The sequence below is a fragment of the Peromyscus leucopus genome, chromosome 8b (assembly GCF_004664715.2).
Source record: "Peromyscus leucopus breed LL Stock chromosome 8b, UCI_PerLeu_2.1, whole genome shotgun sequence".
Lineage (NCBI taxonomy): Eukaryota > Metazoa > Chordata > Mammalia > Rodentia > Cricetidae > Peromyscus > Peromyscus leucopus.
Window position 1 is genome coordinate 100,545,838 of NC_051086.1, and position 24,406 is coordinate 100,570,243.

General features: G+C 48.2%; 1 protein-coding gene across 1 annotated transcript in view; it reads right to left on the minus strand.

The window, feature by feature from the left end:
• Nucleotides 1-2,041: 2,041 nt before the first annotated feature.
• The window catches only part of Srp68 (signal recognition particle 68), a 35,559-nt gene continuing 13,194 nt past the window's right edge, over nt 2,042-24,406 (minus strand). The window contains exons 9-16 of the mRNA XM_028889650.2: nt 18,325-18,423; nt 17,032-17,096; nt 8,230-8,386; nt 6,908-7,002; nt 5,945-6,074; nt 3,994-4,069; nt 3,564-3,616; nt 2,042-2,821 (exon numbers count right to left, since the gene is read on the minus strand). Coding sequence (XP_028745483.1) covers nt 2,594-2,821; nt 3,564-3,616; nt 3,994-4,069; nt 5,945-6,074; nt 6,908-7,002; nt 8,230-8,386; nt 17,032-17,096; nt 18,325-18,423 — 903 coding nt within the window. The 3' untranslated portion in view covers nt 2,042-2,593. The remainder of the gene's footprint in view (nt 2,822-3,563; nt 3,617-3,993; nt 4,070-5,944; nt 6,075-6,907; nt 7,003-8,229; nt 8,387-17,031; nt 17,097-18,324; nt 18,424-24,406) is intronic.

Below are 24,406 nucleotides of genomic sequence, written 5' to 3' on the forward strand. Positions count from 1 at the left end.
CTGTCACCTCACTACCTGGGTAAGAGGCTCAGTTGCTACCCGGGAAAGGATGCTGGAGTCAAACCTGGCAAGCTACAATTCCACTATAAGCATGGGTTCCAAAAACTTACTCTTGACATGAAGAACGGGGAAGAGATAGACATCAAGTGAGGGCATGGAGGAAAAGACCCTGGAGTTTCCAAAGGCCTTCTGTACCACCTGTCCCTTCCCAGCAGTACCCTCGCCAGCCTCCCCGTGTCCCATCAGGTGGAACCCATCAGACAAGGAAGCAGATGAGTGTTAAAACAGGAGTGGCACCGGTGGTGGTGGTGGCGGCGGAGGCGGTGGCGGCAGCACACGCCTTTAATTCCAGCACTCGGGAGGCAGAGGCAGGCAGATCTCTGTGAGTTCGAGGCCAGCCTGGGCTACACAGCGAGATCCAGGACAGCCAGAGCTACACAGAGAAACCCTGTCTTGAAAAAACAACAGAAACATAAAGGACAAAAAACAGGCGTGGCTTCTCCCTGGAGTGCCCTCTCAGTCAGGAAGACAGACAGGGACAGAAGTCCTTCCAGGAAGGGACATGAGCCACCACAGAACAGGGCCCACCTCCTGAGCCTAAGGACTGTGACTCAGGCCGCCCGAATGTCCATGAATCCTGCCAGTATCAAAGAATTTGTGAGCTGGAGACCTCAGCTCTGACCCCTGCCAAGTCTATGTAAATACATTGTGTGTGTCCCAAATGCAATGTTCTACATCATTATGTCATGGTCAGCATGAGGCTGACAATGGCCAGTGCTCCCAGGGCGTTGAAGGCAGAGAGACTTGGGAGGAGTGGATGGCCAGGAGGAAGAAACATTGAACAATCTTGAAGAGCCCAATCAGAATGACGTGCCCCTCTATCCCTGCCATTCGAAGTGTGGACCCCATGGGGCTGTGCTGGAGAAAAGGAGGAGCTGTAGGGTGAGAAGGAGACAGAGCCCCCTTCCTAGGAAGACGAGGAAGACCTGGAAGGAGCCTCTCTAACCCAGCCCCTCATGGTGCTTACACACTGGTTCAAGCTGGGCTGGAGGCTTCATGCACAGTAGGCCTCGGGGCAGAGTAAGGCAAAGGGGCAGAGATGATGTATGCAGGGAGGAGCAGAGCCACGGCCCATGGGCTGTGCTGCTGCAGCACTGAGGAGGAGGAGGGGAGCTCCAGTGTGTGGACCTGGGTTCCATCACCAATTCCAAAAGAAAAGGAAATAACTTGGCCCCTCAGCCCGTCGGGGACATGGACCAGAGCCCTCAGCAGCAAACCCAGCTGTCAACCTGCTGCGGTCAGCCGTTCCTTCAGAGCGAGGGAAGCAGGAAGGAAAGCAGAGAGGAAGAGGAAACTCATAAGCAGATGGTGAAACTTTAAAACAAAACCTAAGTCCCAGGACAGCCCAAATCATATGTAATACACAGCTTTGAGGCTCCTTGATGCCTAAGCAATTCCCAAGGGAGAAGACAGCCACCTATGAGAGTCCCAGGCTAGCCCAGCAGGTCTTCCTTCTATAATACTTTCCAAATCCTTCCACCCTGGTATGCATGCTGGGATACCCCCTCAAGAATGCAGTCAAACCCTCAGCTTTCACGCTGCCCTCACCCCATCTGGCCTGTTTCAGTCTGAACCATAATGGAGCCAACCTTTCATTCCTGGTGGACGTCCCCTCCCCACACATACACAGTGGAACAAAGAACCTATGCTTTCCAAGGGACTTGAGAGGTAGTGGTGCATTTCAGGTTTATTCTTTCTTACATTGCTTGTTGGGATGTCCGTTACTGATGCTGTAACAGAAACTAAAGAGAAAAGTATGTCCAAAGAAAACAGCCACGGGGCGAGAAGGGAAGCGATGAGGCTGTGATGGCGTCCAAACTTACAGTGGGGACTCTGAAAGCAGTGAGTCCAGCACACAACTTGCCAGCCACCCCTGGCCGCCAGCAAGGCAGGATGCACTTGTTCTTGTGGCCACTCAACCAGGTCCCCTAGGGCTGGATGGGCGTGAGGGAAGACATGTAAAGAACGGGCACAGCCTCCATCATCTTTACCTTTTAATAGAAGATTTGGTTTCGCGGTTTCCGAGTGTAACATAGTTAAAAATAGAGCGCTCTGCTTGTTCTCGGAGGAGGAGGGGAAGGCTGACCATGACTCTGGGGGACACCGCCCATGTTTCAGTCACTGACACACTTGAGGGGATTCTGGATCCTCACAGAAAGGCGGAGTTCGTTTCAAATCCATGGGACCAAGGACACATGACAAACACTCCCAAGCCCCTCCCAATAATGTGTGTGGAACCCCCAAACACATTATTGACCAAAAGTGATCGATCAGCCATGGCTTACAAGGGCCAGGACAGCAGCAGTCCCCAGGAGGCACAGGGGGCAGAGAGACCCCGACTCTGGGCCCAGATGATGATCGGTTATGAAAGTAAGTCACGAACACACAAGATGTAGGGACGCAGGGCTGAGGGTGCTGAGCTCTGCCCGCCCCCGGGCCATTGGAGACCTGGATTTAATGACATGGAACTCGCTGGGTCTGTCTCACAATACAGAGTAAGTCAGGACCTCCCTGCCCCCGACGAAGAGCCTGGTTAGCTCCTGAATCCAAAGATGCCCTTGATGTATCCTGTGAGGCCACTCTTGGTCTTCTGCTCCAGCTTGTCCTCCAGGGGTGGGAAGGCCACGTGGTTGAGGGCCAGGTCAAAGAAGAGGGGCTTGCAAGGGATGGGCTGGAAGCCTGGCGGGAAGTGCACCAGGCTGGCTTGCTTGGTGACAAGGGAAGGGTCCAGGCAAAAGGTCTCAAACCGTTCCACCAGAGGCTGGAAGACAGATCAAGACGTCCGTCAGAAGGCCCACAGCAGATGTTTGCTGTGCTGGGCACGCAGCCTGCACGTGTTTTCTCTCAGGCCTCAGTTTGTGTGCGCCCATGTGGACACATGCCTGAGGGCTTACACAGCGTGTTCCTTCCTAACTCACCTTTTATTATTATTATTATTATTGCTCCCTTTTTGTGTGTATGAATGTTTTATCTGAATACGTGTACGTGTGTGTGGTGCCTGCAGAAGTCAGAGGAGGCCTTGGCTGCCCTGGAACTGGAGTTAGGGAGGGTTCTATGCCATCACATGGGTGCTAGAAATCAAACCCGGGTCCCCTGCAAGAGCAACAAGTGCTCTTAACCGCTAAGCCATCTCTCCAGTCACATGTTCCCAACTTTTTTGTTTGCTTGCTTTTGTTTTTTTGAGACAGGGTTTCTCTGTGTAGTTTTGGTGTCTGTCCTGGATCTTGCTCTGTAGACCAGGCTGGCCTCGAACTCCCAGAGATCAGACTGGCTCTGCCTCTCAAGTGCTGGGACTGAAAGCGTGCGCCACCTGGCTATGTTCCCAACTTTTATTAGTTACTAACACTGGAGTCAAGACTGTTCCCCACTTCCCTAGGGATATGGACAACTAACAAGGCATCTGAGTCACTTGTGGGTGTCTGGGCAAGAAAAGGGAAGAAACGGGGTGCCTAGACCCAGGGGCAGAGTGGTCCCCTAGTCCTCAAATGCACAAGTTGTCTTACCTTATTGTCTTTGACTTGAGAGGAGGGCTCTGTTTGATGGGAGTCATTTGCATCTGGAAATTTCACAGGGTTCAGTAAGAACAGGGACTCTGCACATTCTTGTCACAATAAGGCTTTTCACCACTGTGGTAAGCATGGCTCTATATTCCAAGTAAGGCGAGGTCCGTAGGGACCGAGAGAGAGTGAGGCTTCCCTCCCAGATGAAGAAGTGGTATAAACAGAGGTAAGGCCCAGATCCACTGTGGTCAACCCAGAGGAGCTAAGGAGACAGGACAGTGCCCCGGCTTCTCAAATCCCTCTGCACAGTTCAGTGCCTCCTGTGGTGGACGGCAAGGCGGTAATAGCAACCTTATAGAGATTAACCCAAACAAGGCTTTTCACAGTAAAACAGAGGTGGAGGGCGTGGAAGAAGACCAGGGAGGAGGCTTACCCAGGATGGCTGCAGCCTGCAGCGAGCATTTCTCTGAGCGCACTTGAGTGATGAGCTCTTGCACATCAGGCAGGTCCTGCAGAAGCAGAGAACACACGCTCACCACCAGCAGGCCAGGCGGAGCAGCAAGCCACATGAACCCACGTTAGGTGAGCCCACTGGGGTGTTGAGAGACATTCTAGACTTGAAAAAAAAAGATAGCTGGGTGGTGGTGGTGCACACCTTTATTCCCAGCGCTCGGGAGGCAGAGGCAGGTGGATCTCTGTGAGTTCGAGGCCAGCCTGGGCTACAGAGTGAGTTCTATGATCCTGTTTCAAAAAAACAAAAAAAGGTCTTTTTAAAAAATGTCTCTACTATAAAAAACCAATACATGCTGGGCCTGGTGGCTAATGCCTATAATTGTAGAGGCAAGGAGAACCAGGAGTTCAAGATCAGCCTCAGCCACACAGTGAGCTTTTCTCAAGTGGGAAAGGCTGGCAGGGCTCAAGCACCAGTGCCCGAAAGAGCATCACCTCTCTGCCCGTCGCGCTCTAACTGCAGCCCATGCCCGACACCCGCAGAGCACACAGTGCTAATTTAACCTTCAGGAGCACCCTGGGGGGCTGCCCTGGACTTCCTTTTGCCAAATGAGAACCCCTGAAGCATGGCAAGGGCAAATGCTGGGCCAGCCACACCCCCAAGAACAAAACTAGGTGCAGAATCAAGGCCTCAGCCACCTCATCCCTCTGCAGCTGCTCTCCTCTCCTTAGAGACAAGGGTCTCATTACGGGCCTCGGGGCTGGCCAAACTCATGGTGCTCCTCCTGCCTCAGCCCTCCCAGTGCTGTGACTACATATGGATGCCACGATGCCAGTCTGCTGCCTCGAACATACAGAGATCTGCCCGGATCCCGCCCCATTTCTACCATGCTCCTGTGGCCATGTTCTCCGCCCCCCTCCGACTCCTCTCAACTACTACTGGCCTCTGACTGCTCTCACGGGTGCTGAGGACTCCGGAACCCGGCACTCTGAGAGATGCTCTGCCACCGAACTCAGCTGTTTCCACAAATGGACTTCCATGAGCCACTGTGGTTGCAACAATTCACGTGCTTTCCGGAGGTCAAAGCCGGGCCTCTCTGGGGCATGGCCACTGTGTGCACACACAGCAGTGGCTCTGTGCTGGCCGTGACCATACCAGTAACACCCACCTGCCTCTAAACAGGCTCTATTTACAGAACATGGCTTCCTCTACATAGCCAGTTACTGCTTATTTAACTTTTTAGGGTCTAAGTAGCCCTGTTGGTCTAGAACTCATTATGCAGCCCAGGCTGGCCTGGAGCTCAAGATCCTCCTGCCTCCACGGCCTGAGTGCTGGGAGAGCAGGGTTTCAGAGCTGGAGCCTGAATCTCTCCAGGCGGCCAGTCCTAAGCAGATTCCATGCAGGAAGGTCTCAGCAGGGTCACAGCTTGACTTCAGAACCACTGTGGAGCTTCAAAAGCTCCAGTGTCCACTCCCAGATCGCACACCAGTCAAAGCAGACACTCTGATGAGGACATGTCAATGTTCTAACATTTTGCCACGTGATTTCCATGAGTAGCCAACCTGAGAACAATACGTGGCTTGCTTCCTTTGAAGCAGAAAAGTGGCTTTTCTATCTCTGGGGTTGGGCTTTTGCTATGTAGTCAAGGCTGACTCTGAGCTTGCTTTGAAGCCTAGACTAGCTTCAAATTCCTAATCCTGCAGCCTCAGCCTCTGCAGAGCAAGGATTACAGGTTTGTCCTACCACAGCTGGATAAAATGGCTTTCTCTGCCACAGCTAAATCCTCTCCAGGCCCAGAGCAGGTTAGGTTACACAGAGATGACTCAGGATGATGGGAGGAGAAGGGCTTCCTCAGAAGCTGCCAGCTGCTGTCCCCTCACAGTCCCTGTATCGCTCACTAACGCTTGGAAACAAGGAGAGGTCACCAGCTCACCTTCAGGCTGTTCTTGAAGGCTCCCCCATCGGCGCTAACTTCATTTGCATACTTCAGAACTCTGTCATACAGGACGAGGGCTTCGCTCCACTTCTTCACCAGCACATAGGACTGAGCAATGAAAAAACACCTGAAGGGGAAAGAGCCACAGCATTCTGAAGCAACAGTTGCCTGACACCAAGGCTGTCCCTGCTGCCAGGATTAACGTGAAATCTGGAAACAGGATTCTGAACTCTGGATCACGGCCTGGGAAAGCCCACCCTAGCCCTCAGCACACTTCAGCAGTGCGTGTACCCAGCAACCTGGGCTCTGCAGCTCCAACACAGCCGTCTTTCACTGGCTGACTGCATCCAACCTAAACCCTCACACACCACTGTGCACATCACATGTCTAAGCCACAACTATTTACTTATCCCTAATCATCTCTTTTCAAAACACCAAACAAAACTCTACAGGGCCCAACAGAACCTTAGTGTTGCCCGGCCACAACAGACGGGACCACACGAGCAAAGGCCCAAGGGCAGCAGAGGCAGCAGAGGGGGCATGCGCACTCTGCTCCGCCATCTGCCAGGTCCCTGGCCTTGCTGACAGCCCACTTTCGAGTGAGCCGCACCTTGCCTCATCTCAGAACTGAGGTGCCCAGCTTCACCCCGCTCAGCTCAGGCTCCCTGAACCGGCTGCCCTGGTCTGCCAACACACTTTCCAATGCTTGAGTCTTTCGGTGCTCTCAATAGAGGGAAGAAGTGAGAGAAGGAAACCCCAAAGTCTATCAGAAATGTAGATGAGGAACTCTGGAAACTACTGCTGCCATCTTTGCTGAGGCTTCCTGTAACACTGAGCACCCTCTGCACAGCAAGGCAGCATCATGACAGCCAATGACTGTGTGTCCCACAGGGCGGTGCACACTGCAAAGCTCACTGCTGGGACACACTGCAGAGCCCTGCTCACCCCGAAGACCAATACCTGTATGCTTTGAACACCAGGGTCTTGAGGCCTATCTCCTTCTGGAAGGTTCTGTCCTCTTCTAAGCCAGGAAGCTGCAGCAATTCCAGCAGATTCTGTACAACAGATGCAACAAGAAAATCCATGAGGAGAGGCCTCAGAGTGATCTTGTCAGAAGACCTTTTAGAACAGATAAGGGCAGAGAAAGAGAGTCTACACTCAAAATAATGGGAAGCCAGCACAATGGGACCTGGCAGTGACTGCCCTGTCCCCCCCTGTGGTCCCCACACCAAAAGTACATTTGTCCTTTACCACTCAGCTCCTCACCAACCCTCAGACTGGTGGACCACACAGCCTGGAAAACCAGACTTTAGATTGGTGTGTGTGCATGCATACACCTACATGTATGTACATGTGTATGCACATGGAGGACAGAGGTCAGCATCAGGTATCTTTCTCAACTCTTCTTCTTGAGACAGGGTCTCTATCATGTAGCCCTGGCTGTCCTGGAACTATGTAGGTAGACCAGGCTGGCCTCTAACAGATCCACCTGCCTCTGCCTCCCAAGTGCTGGGATTAAAGGCCCAGTGCCACTTTTTTTTTTATGACTTTTTTTTTTTTTTTTTTGGTTTTTCGAGACAGGGTTTCTCTGTGTAGCTTTGTGCCTCTCCTGGAACTCACTTGGTAGCCCAGGCTGGCCTTGAACTCACAGAGATTCACCTGGCTCTGCCTCCCGAGTGCTGGGATTAAAGGCGTGCGCCACCACCGCCCGGCAACTTATTTTTATTTATGTGCATGTGTGTTTGTGTATGCCACCTCGGCAGGTACCAAAGAAACCAGAAGAGGGCATCAGATCCCCAGGAACTGCAGCTACAAGAGACTGAGCTGACTTGAGTTCTGGGGACCAAACTCAGGTTCTCTGAAGAGGAGCAAAGATGAGGGGCTGGAGAGACCGGAGGACCTTGAACTCACTGCACAGCTTGCATGGGCATCCCAAGCGTTGGGACCCAGGTCTGACTCACCAGGCCTGGCTTCGTGTAGCAAGCTTTACTAACTGACCAACCTGCAGCAGGCGCCCCAGTATGGATTCCGTCCCCGATGCTCTCACACCTACCTTGGGGTGTCTCACACAGGGGAGGACTCAATGAGTGCCTGTGGGTGCATTTATCAACACCTTAAGTGCCTGAACTATGGAGCACTAGGCTTCAGAATCACTCCCACACCTTTCTCTATCTTCCACTCAGCTACCAGTCACTCCTGGCTCTCCACAGCCCTTCACTCCCCAAATCATCCTGTGTTCAACATGGCAGAGGGCAGGCTACCTTCCCAGGCCCAAGGGTTACCTGCAGAATGATGTCATAGAGCCGGATCAGGTCCTGAGGCCTAGGAGAGCGTTTGCTGTCATCTTCCGGCTGCTGCTGCAGCAGGGCCCTGTGCAGGCCTTTCGCCATGTTCTCATTCCGCCTGATGGCTGTGGACAGCTTGATGTAGGTCAGGTAGCTGCAAGGTACCACATGCAGCTCAGGTTACACTCAAGGAAGCCTATGTTCTGGGGAGAGTACTGCAGTGACTTGGGACCAGCCTGGGGCGGTGGGGGTGAAAGGCCACATAGCAGGCTATCTGGCCCTTCACACCCTTTCCCAAGGCCACGGAGCTCCCGGTTCCAGAGGATATCGCTAGTCTTGAGGAAGCAGCTGCCGGGCTCATGGCACAGGACAGTGTGCTGACACCATGTGGTCCCACTCAGACTAGTCACAGGGGCTGCTCTGAGAGGCTGACCCGGATGAGAAGTGAGAAAGCGTGGTGGACACAGCCGAGAGGAGCATGTGCAGAGGGTGGCTACAGTTACCTGGACACAGAGTGACCAAGTGCTGCGAAGGATGTTAAAATCACTGAAAAAGTTAATTTTGAGAGACAGATGAGAGGTTATGAGAGAAATTTTCCAAAAAGTAGCTATTATACACAAGCAGGCACAGATCTCATGAAATTATAGGTTGTAATTTTATGAAAATACAAAAGCTACCTGAGTCCTGACTAATCATTTTTGCCCCAAAGCTGCAAGGGCTTCACTGTCCCATGTGCCCTCAGCCTGGGCGGAGCTGAGGGTTCAGAGGCCCTGCTCCAGGTCAGGAGGTCAGCTCAACTCTGACTCTGGGGCTCTCCACACAGGTGCGGAGCTCTCCAGGAGCCTCTTTCTCTTCAGGCTGATTAAACAGATAACATCCATGGGCCAACCCTGTATGATATACCAAGGACCTGAGTCATCTGACAGTCAACTTGACATTCATAAATACCAAACCCCCAAGAATGGAGATCAAGTGTGACAAGGAGAAGTGTGTGTGTGTGTGTGTGTGTGTGTGGGCAGCTAGGGGCCTAAGGTATGCATGCTAGGCAAACACCTTGTCACTGAGTTGCACCCTACTCTGGGCCTCCAGTAGTGAATGTTTGAGAAGCATCCATTATTTTCAAGAGTCTCTCAATAAACTCCAACTTTGCTGAAATAAAACAAACAAAAGCCAAAAGCAGGGAGAGAGGGCTGAAGACGGAGGAGACTTTCACCATCTAAGTTACAAGCAGTGGGCAAGAAACTTAAGATTTTCAAGGTCAATGCAAAGGAAAGTTGGGTGAGAAGTAGAATTTTCTCAAGCAATACGTTTCTCTTTGGTGGTTTTTTTGTTTTGTTTTGTTTTTGTTTTTCGAGACAGGGTTTCTCTGTGTAGCTTTGTGCCTTTCCTGGAGCTCACTTGGCCCAGGCTGGCCTCGAACTCACAGAGATCCGCCTGGCTCTGCCTCCCAAAGTGCTGGAATTAAAGGCGTGCACTACCACCACCCGGCTCTTTTTTTTTTTTTAAAGATACTCTTTCTCCTTTTCCTCTGAGATGAAACAATAAGGCTTCATGTGCTCAACTACTAGCGAGATCTGAGGGCCCAACATCTTTTTTAAAATACAACAAAAAACTCCTAAAGTGAACAAGGTATTTTAAGAGAGGAGAGAGAAAAATGAAGCTGACAGGGAATTTAACACGTACGTAAAGGGCAAAAGGGGCAGCACACTGGCTCAGGCCTGCAGTCCCCGCACCCGGGGGCTGAGACTGATGGACTGCTGGAAGTCAGGGGCAAGGCTGGACGACAGACAGAGACTGTCTCTAACACCAAATAAACAGACGAGTGGAAGAAAAGCAGCAGTCCAGCACACAAGCAGTTTACGGCACAGCCCCGGCCAGGGCACATGTGTGCTGCACAGCAGCAGCACATACACAGTGAAACAGAAAAGGCCACAAGAGCACAGACGGTAGCCAACGACCAACTGCACAGGGCAAAGCCAGCCAGACTCTGGCCTGACGCAGTGTTGCAGGTGGAATAAGCTGAGCTGGAATTATTAAAATGAGAAAGTGACAACTGAAGATGCTCAGAGCAGTGAAGAGGTCGGGAGAGGGAAGGGAGTGAGCTCGAGGTCACAAGCAGCTGAGTTACTGGCTCAGGCTGGGTGTGGTGGTTCATGCCTGAAAGTCCACCATGCTGAAGACTGAGGCAGGAGGATTTGTTATGTCTAAAGAAGCTCCATTTGATGCTAGGCATCCATCTTAGTACCCGCCAGCTGTTTGTCTCTGACTCCAGTCCCTGGAAGATACGTTCCCAGTAACCCTGACTCGGTGACTCCCCTGCCCAAAATGTACAGCCACGGCTATCTACTTCTATGAGTGCCCTTTTCTTTTCTATCTTCTGTAACTTGCTTATAGATACCCAAAGATTGTTTTGAGTTGCCTAAATCACTTAACTTGGCCAAACAGAAGAGGTTTTGCTTGCTTGCTTGAAGGTCTTTCTGTGGTTTTCCCTTTTAAAAGTCCTTCCCCACACCCCTCCTTCACGGCAATCTCAAATTTGGTTCAGAGACGGTTTGTCCTGCTAGCATCTAGTTAATTCTGCCCCCCACCCCCTTTTTTTTTGGTTTTTCAAGACAGGGTTTCTCTGTGTGGCTTTGGAGCCTGTCCTGGAACTCACTCTGTAGCCCGAGCTGGCCTCGAACTCACAGAGATCTGCCTGCCTCTGTCTCCTGAGTGCTGGAATTAAAGGCGTGTGCCACCACCACCTGGCTCTAATAAATCTTTTAATTATAATTGGATTGAGTCTATAGTCTTTTTCCAGGGGTCACAAACTCCATAACGTTTGGAGGCCCCAGTGAGATCCCTGGGAGTCCTCAGACTCAGGGTCAGGGGTCTTGAACAGACACCAGAGAGAGCAAGTCTGAAGTGAATTTGACAGGTCCCAGGAACACCAAATTGTAATGGCCCCAAATTTGCAAACTGGAAGAATTGCTGGGCAACGTACTTCTGAAGCTTGGACCAATCAATGAATTGTTCTACTCTGTTTTGGAGTCCAGACATTAGAAGAGACAACAGGTGAGATTAGACGCAGTCTCTGGGGCAGAGGGGAAGCTCGACTGTCCTGGTTTTGGTATACGAGTGAAGGTGGCCACCACTATGTCTGAGTTCATATGTTTTTTTTTTTCTTTCTGATTGTGTTGTCTTCTTCTGTTCTCTGTTGGATTTGTATTTTCAAGTTTTGTTGCAGAGATGGGAATTTGAACAGAACATAGCCAAACTGTCCCGAGTTCTATGCACCATTTTCAGGATGAGGTCGACTGCTTTAGGCTGCCTCTGGGCTAGCTCCCCACTGGAGCTTGCTCTGTGTGTCCCTCTTCTTGGCTTGCAGGAGCCTGCTGTCTGAGTCCCACAGATACATGGTTACTCCTCTACCTTTTCCCTCACACTGCTTCTGAAGGATGTCCTGTCTCCCCACTGGCTCCAGTCTGACCACGGAGCTCTGGCTGCTGCCGCTTCCCCACTACTGGGCTGGGTGATGTGAGCACTCCTGACTTGCAGCCCTCCCGGATACCAAAAGCCCCTGTTCTGCTGCTTGCTGCTTACTGTGCTGTTGCAGGAGGCTGGCACCCAGAATTTCTTATCTCTAAGCCTTTTTCTTCTCGGAATGTCCTGGTCTCTCCCTGTGATAACTGGATTTGGTTCTGCGGGGATTTATGTGTCTTTTGGGTATGGCTAATATTAAATATTGTTTTATGGCGTTCTACTTTGTTAAAAAACTGACTCTGGAGCTGGAGTATGGCCTCCCTCTTCTGACTCAAGCATCATTGTTTAAGAATTGCCTCCATGGCCGGGCGTTGGTGGCGCACGCCTTTAATCCCAGCACTCGGGAGGCAGAGTCAGGCGGATCTCTGTGAGTTCGAGGCCAGCCTGGGCTACCAAGTGAGTTCCAGGAAAGGCGCAAAGCTACACAGAGAAACCCTGTCTCGAAAAACCAAAAAAAAAAAAAAAAAAAAAAAAAGAATTGCCTCCAAAATCTCTGTTCTAGATCAGAGGGCCATCTGACTCTAGGACAAAGAAAGAAAACAAAACAGATTTAAACATAAACTTTCTGTACCTTAAGATCTGAAAACTTATTGGATGTGGTTAAAACTCTGTAAAACACGGTTCGAGAGATGGTTCAGGAGTTAAGAGCACTGGCTGCTCTTCCAGAGGATCTGAGTTCAATTCCCAGCACCCACATGGTGGCTCACAACCATGTATAATGAAACCTGGCGCCCTCTTCTGGCATGTAGGCATACATGCCGGTACAACACTGTATACATAACAAATAAATCTAAAAACTGGTTATAAAATAAAATCTGTCTAAAATCTCTCAATACTAATTCTAGATATATTTGCTTAAAATACTCAGAGCTGGACTTGTTAAAAGTTAATATTACTTCAAAAGGAGATAGGCAAGGTCATTGGACCTTCACCTAAGCATCTGGTCCCTCCTTCAGGCTGGCTGGCTGCACTCAGACCCTAACTGTATGAATTCTCAAGGTTTTCTAGAGAAACGAGGGTATACACACTAAAAACTGAGACTAAGAACGGGGGCCGTGTATACAACAATGGAAAAGCTGTGCTATACACTGGGTAAAGGCTCCAGGCATTGTCTAACACCCCTTAGGAAAATCTGTTACAAGAAATGGTGACTTTTTTTTTTTTTTTTTTTTTTTTGGTTTTTCGAGACAGGGTTTCTCTGTGTAGCTTTGCGCCTTTCCTGGGACTCACTTGGTAGTCCAGGCTGGCCTCGAACTCACAGAGATCCACCTACCTCTGCCTCCCGAGTGCTGGGATTAAAGGCGTGCGCCACCACCGCCCGGCGACTTTTTGTTATTTTATGTCTCATGTTATTTCAATTTTTTAAAAAAGGATTTATACTAAAAATTAGGATGGCTAAATGCAAAGATGTCTAGCTCTTTGACTTCTCCCCCTTGCTTGGTTCTTGTTAACAAAAATTGTTCCCTCATCAAGGTCATGGATATTCAAAACTCTTGCTAAAATGCAAACTTTCTCTTAGGATCTGTAAGACCATGAGGGGTCTTGGACATGGGAGAAACCTATAAAATTCCAAGCAAAAAAATTAACTTAAAACTTGTAAACAAAAAAGTTATTAAAAAACTACATATAGGTAATCTTAATTTGCTGTTTCATGCTTATATGTAACTGAAATCAACTCTGGTTATTTCCTTTTTAGGTCCCTGAGATAGATTAAGATAGACTTTTATATGATGATTTTTGTCTTGAAAATTTTAAATAAGAAACAACATGTTTAAGAAAAAAATATATTTGATAAATAAGGTTTATAAATTCCTAAGGTCTACCCAGATTAACAATTACTGATTTAAAGATATATGACCATCTTCTTTGTCTCTGTTAACTTCTTTAACCTTTAACTATTTGGACAAACTGAGTCATACAAGAAATTACAATACTCTGTAATCATATACTTATACTAGAATCAAAAAATATTAATATAAGGCTTCTGCTCTCTTTGTGGACTATATTTATGATATTATAAAATTCCTAGTCTCTCTATGGGCTACATTTGTGATTTTAAAATTGTATTTCGATACTAAAAGAACTTCAATTAAAAAAATTATAATTTTTAAGGCTAAAATGTAACAGGGATAAAACTATAAAATTCTAATCTTATTAAAGCTGCTAGCTTCTTATAAACTAATAAGGACAATTAGGACATGCAAGTTAATGTTCAATCATTTTGTAAATGATCAAATTCTTTTAAAAAATTTTTAATTTATTTGCATTTTTTGTATGAGTGCTCTGCATATATATCCCTGCATGCCAGAGAAGGGCATCAGATCCTATTACAGATGGTTCTGAGCCACCACGTGGGTTCTGGGAATTGAACCTGGGTCCTCTGGAAGAGCAGCCAGTGCTCTTAACTACTGAGCCATCTCTCCAGCCCAATCAAATTCTTTAATGTGCTCAAAACTATGCTTGTAATCATGCTAAGGACAAATGTGATTCACTTTCAGGGACAAGTTTTATTTCGCCTTCTGTATATCTTTTCAAGGTTAAACCTAAAGCAAGTAACTAAAAACAAGCAAAGTTTGTTTAGTTCAGATACACTTAATAGACAATGGCCCTCAAACTTGTCAGAGATTCTGCTGAATACAGCATTTAAAATGTTTAATGGAAAAATATGTAGATTCTAATACAGATTATAAACAGTGGTGATGCTAATATATCTAAAACTTTTATCTCTTTTTGTAAACTAAAGGTTCACATAAGCTTCAGAGAATTGAGGGGGTTATAAGACTTGGATCCACCTCTCATAAGTCAACTGGACTCCAGATTACTACAGCCTACATTTCCCCACCTGCCTATTCCTGAAGATGGGACAGCTCTCTCTCCTGGTCTTGGGACTCCACCCTTCCCCTGACTACCAGAATGGGTCTGAAAGTTTCAAATGTAAGATTTTCCTCTAAGTTCCTAAACTTTACCTTCTGTTCCTCGTCTAATCGTCCCAGCAGATCTGCAAGCGGCTGAAGACGGCTCCTAACACACTAGCCTCAGGTGGTCCTCTGAAACTAACAAGCCCTGCCTGGACTTGAAGCCAATGTAAACCAGATGCTTCTGACAAAGTTTCCTGTCAGCTTGAGCCCCAGCTTTGGAACAGCATGCTCCAAAGCTACCTGCACTTCACTAGCTTCAGATGGTCCAACAGAACCTGGGCAGCAAACCAGATGTACCCTGCCCTCTCCAGGGCTTTGACCAGCACTCCAGCCTTCCTGGGCCTGACAACAACGTCCTATTTCAATGGAGAAGCAGTTATAGAAGACACTACATCACCCCTTATCATTAACAAAAAGCTGGTATGTTAGGAAACTAGCTCCCCTCTACCAAAGGAGCCATTTCCCTTTCGCTATCAAAAGACAAATGGGAGTACATGGTGCTTATTAGCATACCAAGGCTCATGCTGGCCTCCCAGCTCCTTCAGTATCACAAATACCTGTAATCAGAGTTACAAAAAGGGTTACTCAAGATGGGGGCTGAGATCTGATTAAATGGCTTAATGAAAATATCAACCTTTACCCTTAAATGTGAATCATTGATTAAGATTCATATGATCTACAGCCAATAGGGAATGGTATGCTAAAGTTCCATTTGACACTAGGCATCCATCTTGGTACCCACCAGCTGTTTGTCTCTGACTCCAGTCCCTGGAAGATAAGTTTCCAGTTACCCTGACTTAGTGACACCCCCACCCACCCAAAACTGTACAGCATTGACTATCTACTTATTATGAGCTAAGTGCTTTTTTTTGTTGCTTCTACAACTTGCTTACAGATACCCAAAGATTGTTTTGAGTTGCCTTAACCACTTAATTTGGCCAAACGGAAGAGGTTTTGCTTGCATAGACACTGAAGGTCTTTCTGTGGTTTTCCCTTTTAAAAGTCCTTCCCCACACCCTTCCTTCAAGGCAATCTCAAATTTGGCTCAGAGACGGTTTGTCCTGCTCGCATCTAACAAATCTTTTAATTATAATTGGATTGAGTCTATAGTCTTTTCTCAGGAGTCACAAACTCCATAAGAGTCCCAAGAGTTTGAGGCTAGCCTAGGCTACTAGTGAGATCCTGCACAAAAACAAAACAAAACAAAAACAACAAAACCACAACACACACACACACACACACACACACACACACACACACACACACACACAGCAATTGATCAGCTGGTGAAGGTGCTTGCCACACAAACCTGGACCCCTGCAATTCTTCCTGGAACCCACATGAAGGTGGAGGGGAGAACTGACCTCACAAAGCTGTCCTCTGACCTTACATGCAGGAACCCCGACACCTCACAAAGCTGTCCTCTGACCTGACATGCATGAACCCCAACACCTCACAAAGCTGTTCTCTGACCTGACATGCAGGAACCCCGACATACTCATCATGCACATACACACTTAAAAAAAAGGGAAAACACAAAACCAAAAAGCCCACCCACTGCCCCACAGCTGTAACAAAACCAAGCAAACAAAGTCCAAACTAAACAGCAGCCAAGAGCTACTAGCTGAAATGCTCTCTCTTGGGCAGCAGAGACACCAATGCTGAACAAGACAGAGACGTGTATGCAAACTAATGAAACTTTCTATATAAAGCAAGAAAGCTGGGCGGCGGTGGCGCACACCTTTAATCCCAGCACTCAGGAGGCAGAGGCAAGCAGATCTCTGAGTCTGAGGTCAGCCTGGTCTACAGAGCAAGTTCCAGGACAGCCAGGGCTACACAGGGAAACCCTGTCTCAAAAATAACAACAACAAAAAACATATCTATAGGCATTGGTATAGTTTATTACATATTTACATATTAAGAAATTATAAAATGGGCCAGGTTTGGCGGTGCAATCCTTTCATTCTAGCACTCAAAAGACAGAGGCAGGTGGATTTCTATGAGTTCAAGGCCAGCCTGGTCTACACAGTGAGTTCCAGGATAGCCATGGCTATGCAGAGAGACCCTGTCTCAAAAAAGAAAAAAAAGGGGGGGGGGAGGGAGATAAGAAAGCTCTAGAGCTAAGATCTCCAGTTAGGAGCACTGGCTGCTCCTGCAGAGGACAGGGGTTTGATTCCCAGCACCCATACTGAAGCTCACAGCCATCTATAACCTCAGTTCCAGTGGATCCGATGCCCTCTCCTGGCCTCCACAAGCACAGGGACATATGTGATGCACAGATAGACATGTAGGTACCCAGACACATAAAATTGAAACTCTAAATTGATATAAACGCACACAGAAGTAAGCTGACCCTCACCTGTGCAGGTACTGGAGATTAGATACTTTCCCCGACTCTCCATCAAGGGTATAGTCTCTCTGTTTCTGAAAAGGTAAGGAAAGTAAAAGGTAAAACTCTCGGCCTGGGCTCTCAGTTCTCTTCCACTACCGTGGTCCATAAAGTTGGCTGCACAGACCCACAGATTCTTCCAAGTGTCACGCCCTCAGAAACCAAGACCTAATAACATTACAAAATGACAAGATTACCCAGTTGTCACTGACATCCAAAACTTAGCCTTGAGTGACAGAATGCTGAGCAACAGCCAGTTGAGGGTTCCTGTTCTCTGTTCCCAGTGTTTATCCCAACACTCCAAGCAGACAGTCTCGCCAAGTGTGGGCACACCCCCCACCCTGCAATCCTAGCTGACCATGAGACTGAGAAAGGAAAAGCCTAAGTTTGTCTATAGTCAGGGAAACTTAATGAGCTCTTCCTCAAACTTTGAAAAACCAACAAAATCCCCCAAGATGTGCCTAGCATGCACAAGGCCCTGGTTCATCGTACAGAACCCTGAGTCAGACCATGGCAGCACTGTGGACCCGTTTTAGATCCTAAGTCTACCATTCCTGGTCTACCCTGTGCTGTCTGCCACAGCTGAGGAAGAGCCCCAGAGCCATCCATGTCCGTAACCTCCAGTGTAGAAGAGACTGCAGGTGTGAATATTCAAGTGTTTTTCAATTACCAAACTGGCAATCCTTCAGCCTCTGTCTGCAGAATGTTAAAATTACAGGTGTGTACCACCTCACCTTTATGGCCATCTCTGTATAAGTTAAAATACCATTTAAGGAGAGGTGGAAACCAGTCATGGCTACCAGCCTCTGCAAGCCCAGCTCTCCAAAGGCTAAGGCAGGAAGCATGAGTTGGAGTCCACCTTGGGCTATACAACTAGATTCTGCTTTAACAAAACGCCGCCAAGTGGATCATCAACAGGGCAGGCGACAGTATAAGGGAGGACCAGAGTGTGGTGACACAGAGGCAGAATTGTTCTTCAGTTTCAGTCCAGATGCCTGAAGGGATCACACCATTAGAAAAGGGGAGCACCGCACACCAGGAGTGCTCCTGGAGACAAGAGGCCGAAACCGTGGGATGACCACTATGGAGAACAGGCCATGAGAATGAAGCCATAAACCTGACGGAGCCCAGAGGCCTCGGGTACTAATAAGCTGATGACATCTACAAACACCCCAAAGGCCAGGAGAGTGCTACACAGACCCTGGGAAACCCCCCCCTCCCGACCCCCCAGGACAGGACAGACTAGGGAGGATGCAGTCGCACCTGATCAGGCTTGAGCTCTTCCCTCACGGCCTGGAGGGCATCTCGGCACTCGCTGAGCATGGACTCGAACAGACGCTCCTTTGTTTCTTCACTTTCGGCCTAGACGGACGGACGGACGGACGGAATGCAGCCAAGGCTGTTTTGAGCAAACTGGAGGAGGGCGCAGTAGTGGTCTGACCCTCCCACCACACTTACACTTTTGCCTGGCCCAAGACAGCCTTAAAATTTTATTTTATTTTAAGTTATGTATATATGTGCTTGTCTACGTATGTCCATGAGTACAGGTGCCCATGGAGGCCAAAAGGCATCATCAGATCCCCTGGAGCTAGAGTTGTGAGCCTCTCAACACATGTGCTAGGAACTGAACCTGGGTCCTCTGAGAGCAGCAACTGATCCAGCCCTCATGGATCCCTTTACATGTCACTATGCAAATGATGCTGCATCCATCATATACTACAACGGGAACTAGATTGAAAAAGTGAACACACGGAAGAAAGCCATGTCTGGGCATCATCTCAAGCCGCCAGGGCCCTGGTGCTGAGTGTCTCCCTATCACGGAACTCAGCTCCAACAACTCTACCTCTGCTGAGGGCCATCGCCTCGTGCCCCGGGGAAGTCTACAGGCCCCTTAGAGGCCCCCTTACAGACCCCTTAGAGGCCCCCTTACAGACCCCTTAGAGGCCCCCTTACAGATCCCTTACAGGCCCCTTACAGACCCCCTTAGGATTCTGCTTTCTCCTACCGAAGGACAACACACCACAAGTTTCTTCCCTTTTCTCTTGTCAAGCTGTTGCATGTCAACAGAACTGTCCTTTTTTTGGTTTTTCCAGACAGGGTTTCTCTGTGTAGTTTTGCGCCTTTCCTGGAACTCTCTTTGTAGACCAGGCTGGCCTCGAACTCACAGAGATCTGCCTGGCTCTGACTCCCAAGTGCTGGGATTGAAGGCGTGCGCCACCACCGCCCGGCCAGAACTGTCCTTTTACTGCTACAACTTCTTCCCAGATGAGGACATCCACTGCTCCACTGGTCCCAGTGACCAACAGATGGACAACTCCACTGCCCACTCTGGAGAACAATGAGTTTGTCAGACTTACAGAGCAATGGGTGAGGAGCTACAAGCAGGAATGGGTGACCTTAGCGCTCCCACACTAGAAGGTCTGTGCCCAATAGGGGTAAGCCTCCTCCAAACCTGTGCAGATGGAGTCCCTCCTCAGCCTCTGCCCAGGCCCCGTGCTATGAGGGCAGACTGCATATAACTGGTTGGAAAGGGTGGCTGGATACTCAGGGGAGGGTGCTATGACCCTACTGGCACCTCCTTCTATGAGGAAATGTGGACAGTCAACAAGCCAGCTATGACAATCTTTTGTGAGCAGCCCCAGCCAAACTCCTGAATACGATGTCGATGTGGCTCAGAGGATAGGTCTGTAAAATACCTTTACAAATAGGAGCCAATTTGCAGTTTGATTTCTTTTAGATTCAAGCAAGAAATAGACATTACTAATCAATATCCAACCAAAAAGAGATTTCTCCTAAATATCAGACTAAGTTGTTTTCTCTAGACATTCTGTGTCCAATGTCATACGTGGCCAACTCAGAGAACAACTGGTGGGCACGGATGGTTGACAAGAATGAGGTGACAATCTCTGTACCAGTACTGGGCGTCACCCTCCGCTACACTGCTTGGATAAATGACAAAATGAGTCATGAACTGAATGCCTGCCACACCACGTTATCCGTCCGAAAGAATCTGACTGAGCAGGGGACAAAAGGCAGAAAGCAGACAGACCCGTGCTACTGGCAGACCCACTGAGAGAAAGCAGCAGCATTCCACGGCTGTGTTTGACTTTCCAGAACTAACAGCCAACCTGAGAAAACATCAACATTCAACCGACCTCTCAGGAAGCCCAGGAGCCCGCCCGGAAGGCCCACTCTTGTAAGAGATGAAGGAGCTTAGAGGAAGCTCTCTGAAGAACGCTAATGTTTTCCCTACTTTCTGGGGTAAAGAAATCTCCTCTATAAATTGCCCAATCTAAACCAAACAGACCCTTCCACTTACAAGGCACTTGACTTTCCTGTCCCTCACTAACTTGGGACAAATCAGGGCCATGGCATCCTGTAACCTGAGAGCAAACAAGGCCCCATCAGCTTGTTCCCACATCAGGCAGCGCCTGGAGCCAACAGAAGTGCGGGATGGACATGTGCTCTAGCCACACTCTGCCGTGCAGTGGACAGCAGCATGTGCCGCTGTGGACTAAGTGTCTGTGGTCATTTAAATGCAACAATCCAAATACGTCATTGCAACCCCAGAGAAGATCCCTCATAATCATCTAACCAAATTCTCACTAATATTCTATTTTTTTTTTCCTTTGAGACAGGGTTTCTCTGTAGCCCTGGCTGTCCTGGAACTCGGTGTGTAGATCAAGCTGTCCTCAAACTCAGAGATCTGCCTGCCTCTGCCTCTTAAGTGTTGAGATTAAAGGCGTGCGCTATCATCACTGGGCTCCGCTAATTTTTCACTGTAAGATTTCTGTGCAGCTCTGACAACTGAGTAAGATAGGTGAATCCCCGTAACATCACTTAAGGACTCAGTCGACCACAGCAGACTGAGCCCTAGCACCAGTCTGAACCCACACTATCGTACAAACCCACAGCATTCCTTTCAGATGGGTAGGACTAAGCTGTCTGGCAACGGGCAATAAATGAGGCTCTGCCTTCCTTCCTTTGGTAGGAAATGTCCAAACTTAGAAAGCAGAGGATGCCAGAATGCTAACCCTCTTCCCTGCCTTCAACGGCAGTCAGATTTCCTGCGGCTCTCACATACTGTAAGTTTCACCGAGGGTTTTATGACGATACTCCACAGTGAAGGAAAAGGCATGTCTGAAGGGAAGGGTTCTGTTGGTTGTTTTCCATGTGCTGCTCACACTGCTCAGTGACTCAGAGACCACCAAGTATCTGAGAACTTGCCAGGAATCTTCCCGCCCAGGGCAAAAACGTCTCCAAACAGGAAGTCTTGATATATTTACAGCTTACACTTATTCTAGAACCTGTACTCGATGCCAAGATGACTCCCGAGAGGAGACACGCCTCTCAACATGCAGAGACAGGACTTCTCCACATCCCAGGCGGCCCCATCTGCTGCAGAACCAGCAGGGGTGTGTTCTAACACAAAGGGCAAACTCTCTGCATAAGACTGTGTGGCTTGGCTGGACCCTGTCCCCAGGTGTGCCCATGGCACAGGGTCTGAAGCCTGGAGTTGAGGAGCTTCCTACTGGTCTCCACCAATCAATTCTAGACCTGCTTTAGGAAGCTCCGAACATTGAGGGTGTACTTCAGGCTCTCTTCTCAAGGGGTGGGTGCCTCCAGGCCAGGGGCTGTGAAGACACTGGCTGCAGAGTCTCCTGCTAACCCAGGGATTCCTGGGCTGTTTTCACTTGTGGATAGAAATTGTTGGAAGCTAGTGCTGTGTGACTAAGAGACACACAAAGCAAGCCTAGCCACATTCCCACCACACCCACAGGAGAACCAGGGGATAGGAAGGAAGCCTCACCCAGCCCTGAGAGGTGCAGAGGAGAGAAACACAAGGAAATGCAGTAAACAAAGGGTTCTGCTTGCTTGTTTTTCTCTCTTTTTTAGAAAAAGGTAAATGTTCTCCATCCTACTCAGACACCAGACAAACAAACAAACAAATAAATAGAATCAGACTAACGTGATGGAAGGGGAGAACTGAGTTTTTTCAAGTTACCCTCTGGCCTCCTCCACTTGAGTGCTATGGCATGCTTCTCTCCTCTCCCCACAATAAATACATTAAAAATGTAATAATAAGTAAGTAAAATGAACAAAATGAAAATAAGTCTTCCCCCACTCAGAATTGAAGTGGCAAAAATTATCAAGCTTGCAAATTATTTAAAATCTCTCAAAACGAACTGCCAAAAAATAACCTCACATTACAACTGCCAGTGACCACTAGGGACTGACCAGGTATTAATATAAAATGAGCCAGGTGGTCGTGCACACCTTTAATCTCAGCACTCGGGAGGGAGAGCCAGGTGGATCTCTGTGAGTTCGAGGGCAGCCTGGTCTACAGAGTGAGGTCCAGGACAGCCACCAAAACTACACAGAGAAACCCTGTCTCAAAAAAAAAAATAAATAAATAATAATAATAATAATAATAATAAATGAATAAAAATAAAAAAAATTAAAATAACTATTCACCCAGAAAACAGATCAAATCTATTTATTTTATTTTGAGAGGGTCTTACTGTGTAGCCCTGGATGGCCTTGATCTCACAGAAATCTGCCTACTTCTCCCTAGTGGTAGGATTAGAGGGTGCTTGCTACCAAGCCCAAAAACCTGAGTTCAATCCCTAGGTACCATGTGGTGGAAGGAGGAAACTGACTCTTTTTAAGTTGTCCTTGGACCTTCACATGCACACATCTGACCATACACACATGGTAAAGAAATAAATTATTAAAATTTAAAAGATATAAACAGTGTTCTTAGTTTGAGAAATCTATTCTCAATAGTAATGTAAAACATGGAAAAAGTCAGCTACGGTAGAGCACGGCTTTAATCTCAGCACTCAGGAGATGCAGGCAGGCAGATCTTTGTGAATTTGAGGCCAGCCTGGTCTAAATAGTGAGTTGCAGGCTTCAGACTGAGAACTTATTTGAAACAAAACATGAAAAACAGCTGAGATATAACTCCATGGCAGAGTGACGGCCTAGCATGCTTTAGGGTCTGGGTTTCATCCTCAGCTCTGCAAAACCAAAACCAAACAAACAACAAAACCTCTTCCTGTAGAAAAGCTTTGCTGCATCATCACTGGGTGCTATGAGCCATGTGCCATGCAAGTCTGATGACAGACAGGCTTTAAGGGGCACTTACAAAGCACACCTGCTATTATGTGTGGTGTGACGGACAGTAAACAGATGTATGCACTTAATTCTGTAAGCACATACTTAAACTAATGACTAGATGAGCTGACATGGCTGAATGGATTTTCTTTTTATTTACTCAAGTTTGGAATATGGTCATTTTATTTTTTTCTTCCCAATTTCTTCTTTGATCAATCTTAAACTGCCTTTTTCCTCCTGGTGCTAGGGATTGAACTGAGATCTTTATCATGCTACCCATGAGCTAAGCCCCAGCCCCTCGAACTGCTTGAGGAGTGTCTATCCAGATGTCAGCCCTTAGTTACAAAAAACCCAAACATGTATGTATGTGTGTGTGCCCCCTCACAAAATGTAAAAAGCTAAAATAAAATTAGTTCTTTAAGCCAGGCGTAGAGGTGCACACCTTTAATCCCACCACTTGGGAGGCAGAGGCAGGTGGATTTCTGTGAGTTCAAGGCCAGTCTAGTTTACAGAGTGAGATCCAGGACAGCCAGGGCAGTTACACAGAGAAACCCTGTCTTAAAAATACAAAACAAAGCCGGGCGGTGGTGGCACACACCTGTAATCCCAGCACTCAGGAGGCAGAGCCAGGCGGATCTCTGAGTTCAGGACAGGCTGTCTCAAACAAACAAACCAAACCAAACAAACAAACAAACAAACAAACAAACAAACTGTGGAAAGTGCCGGAAAGTCTAGATGCTTAACATCCTCCTCAACACAAGCTGCAGAGCAGACTCCACGTCCCATCCACGACCTGGGATACACTGGCAACTGCCAGGCCTTAGAAATTCCTGACCCAGGAGGCCACGGTCAGAACCTCAGTTTTAAAAGATGCCCCTCACCGCCTGTGGAGAAGCTCTAAGGGCCTCAATCATTGCTCCTCATAAACTGAGTGTCCCAGGATCTGTATCTTTGGGGCTACATCTGGTTGTTCTCAGCCACAAGCAGGTAATTATGTCAGTAAGTAGCTTCAAGTATAGCTTTTGCATGATTACTACGTGGAACAAGATATTCTGGTTCACCCAGGCTCTCCTGAGCGGCCCAGGAACGAGAGGTGGCCCTGAGGCCGAGAAGGTGAGGACAAGAGGTCAGACTCCAGGAGTGTAAGAGCAGCGGCACCACCTGCTGGCCTGGTGTGCCCCTTCGCAGTGAGCAAACATTTCCACACTCCCGTCCCCATGATTACCAC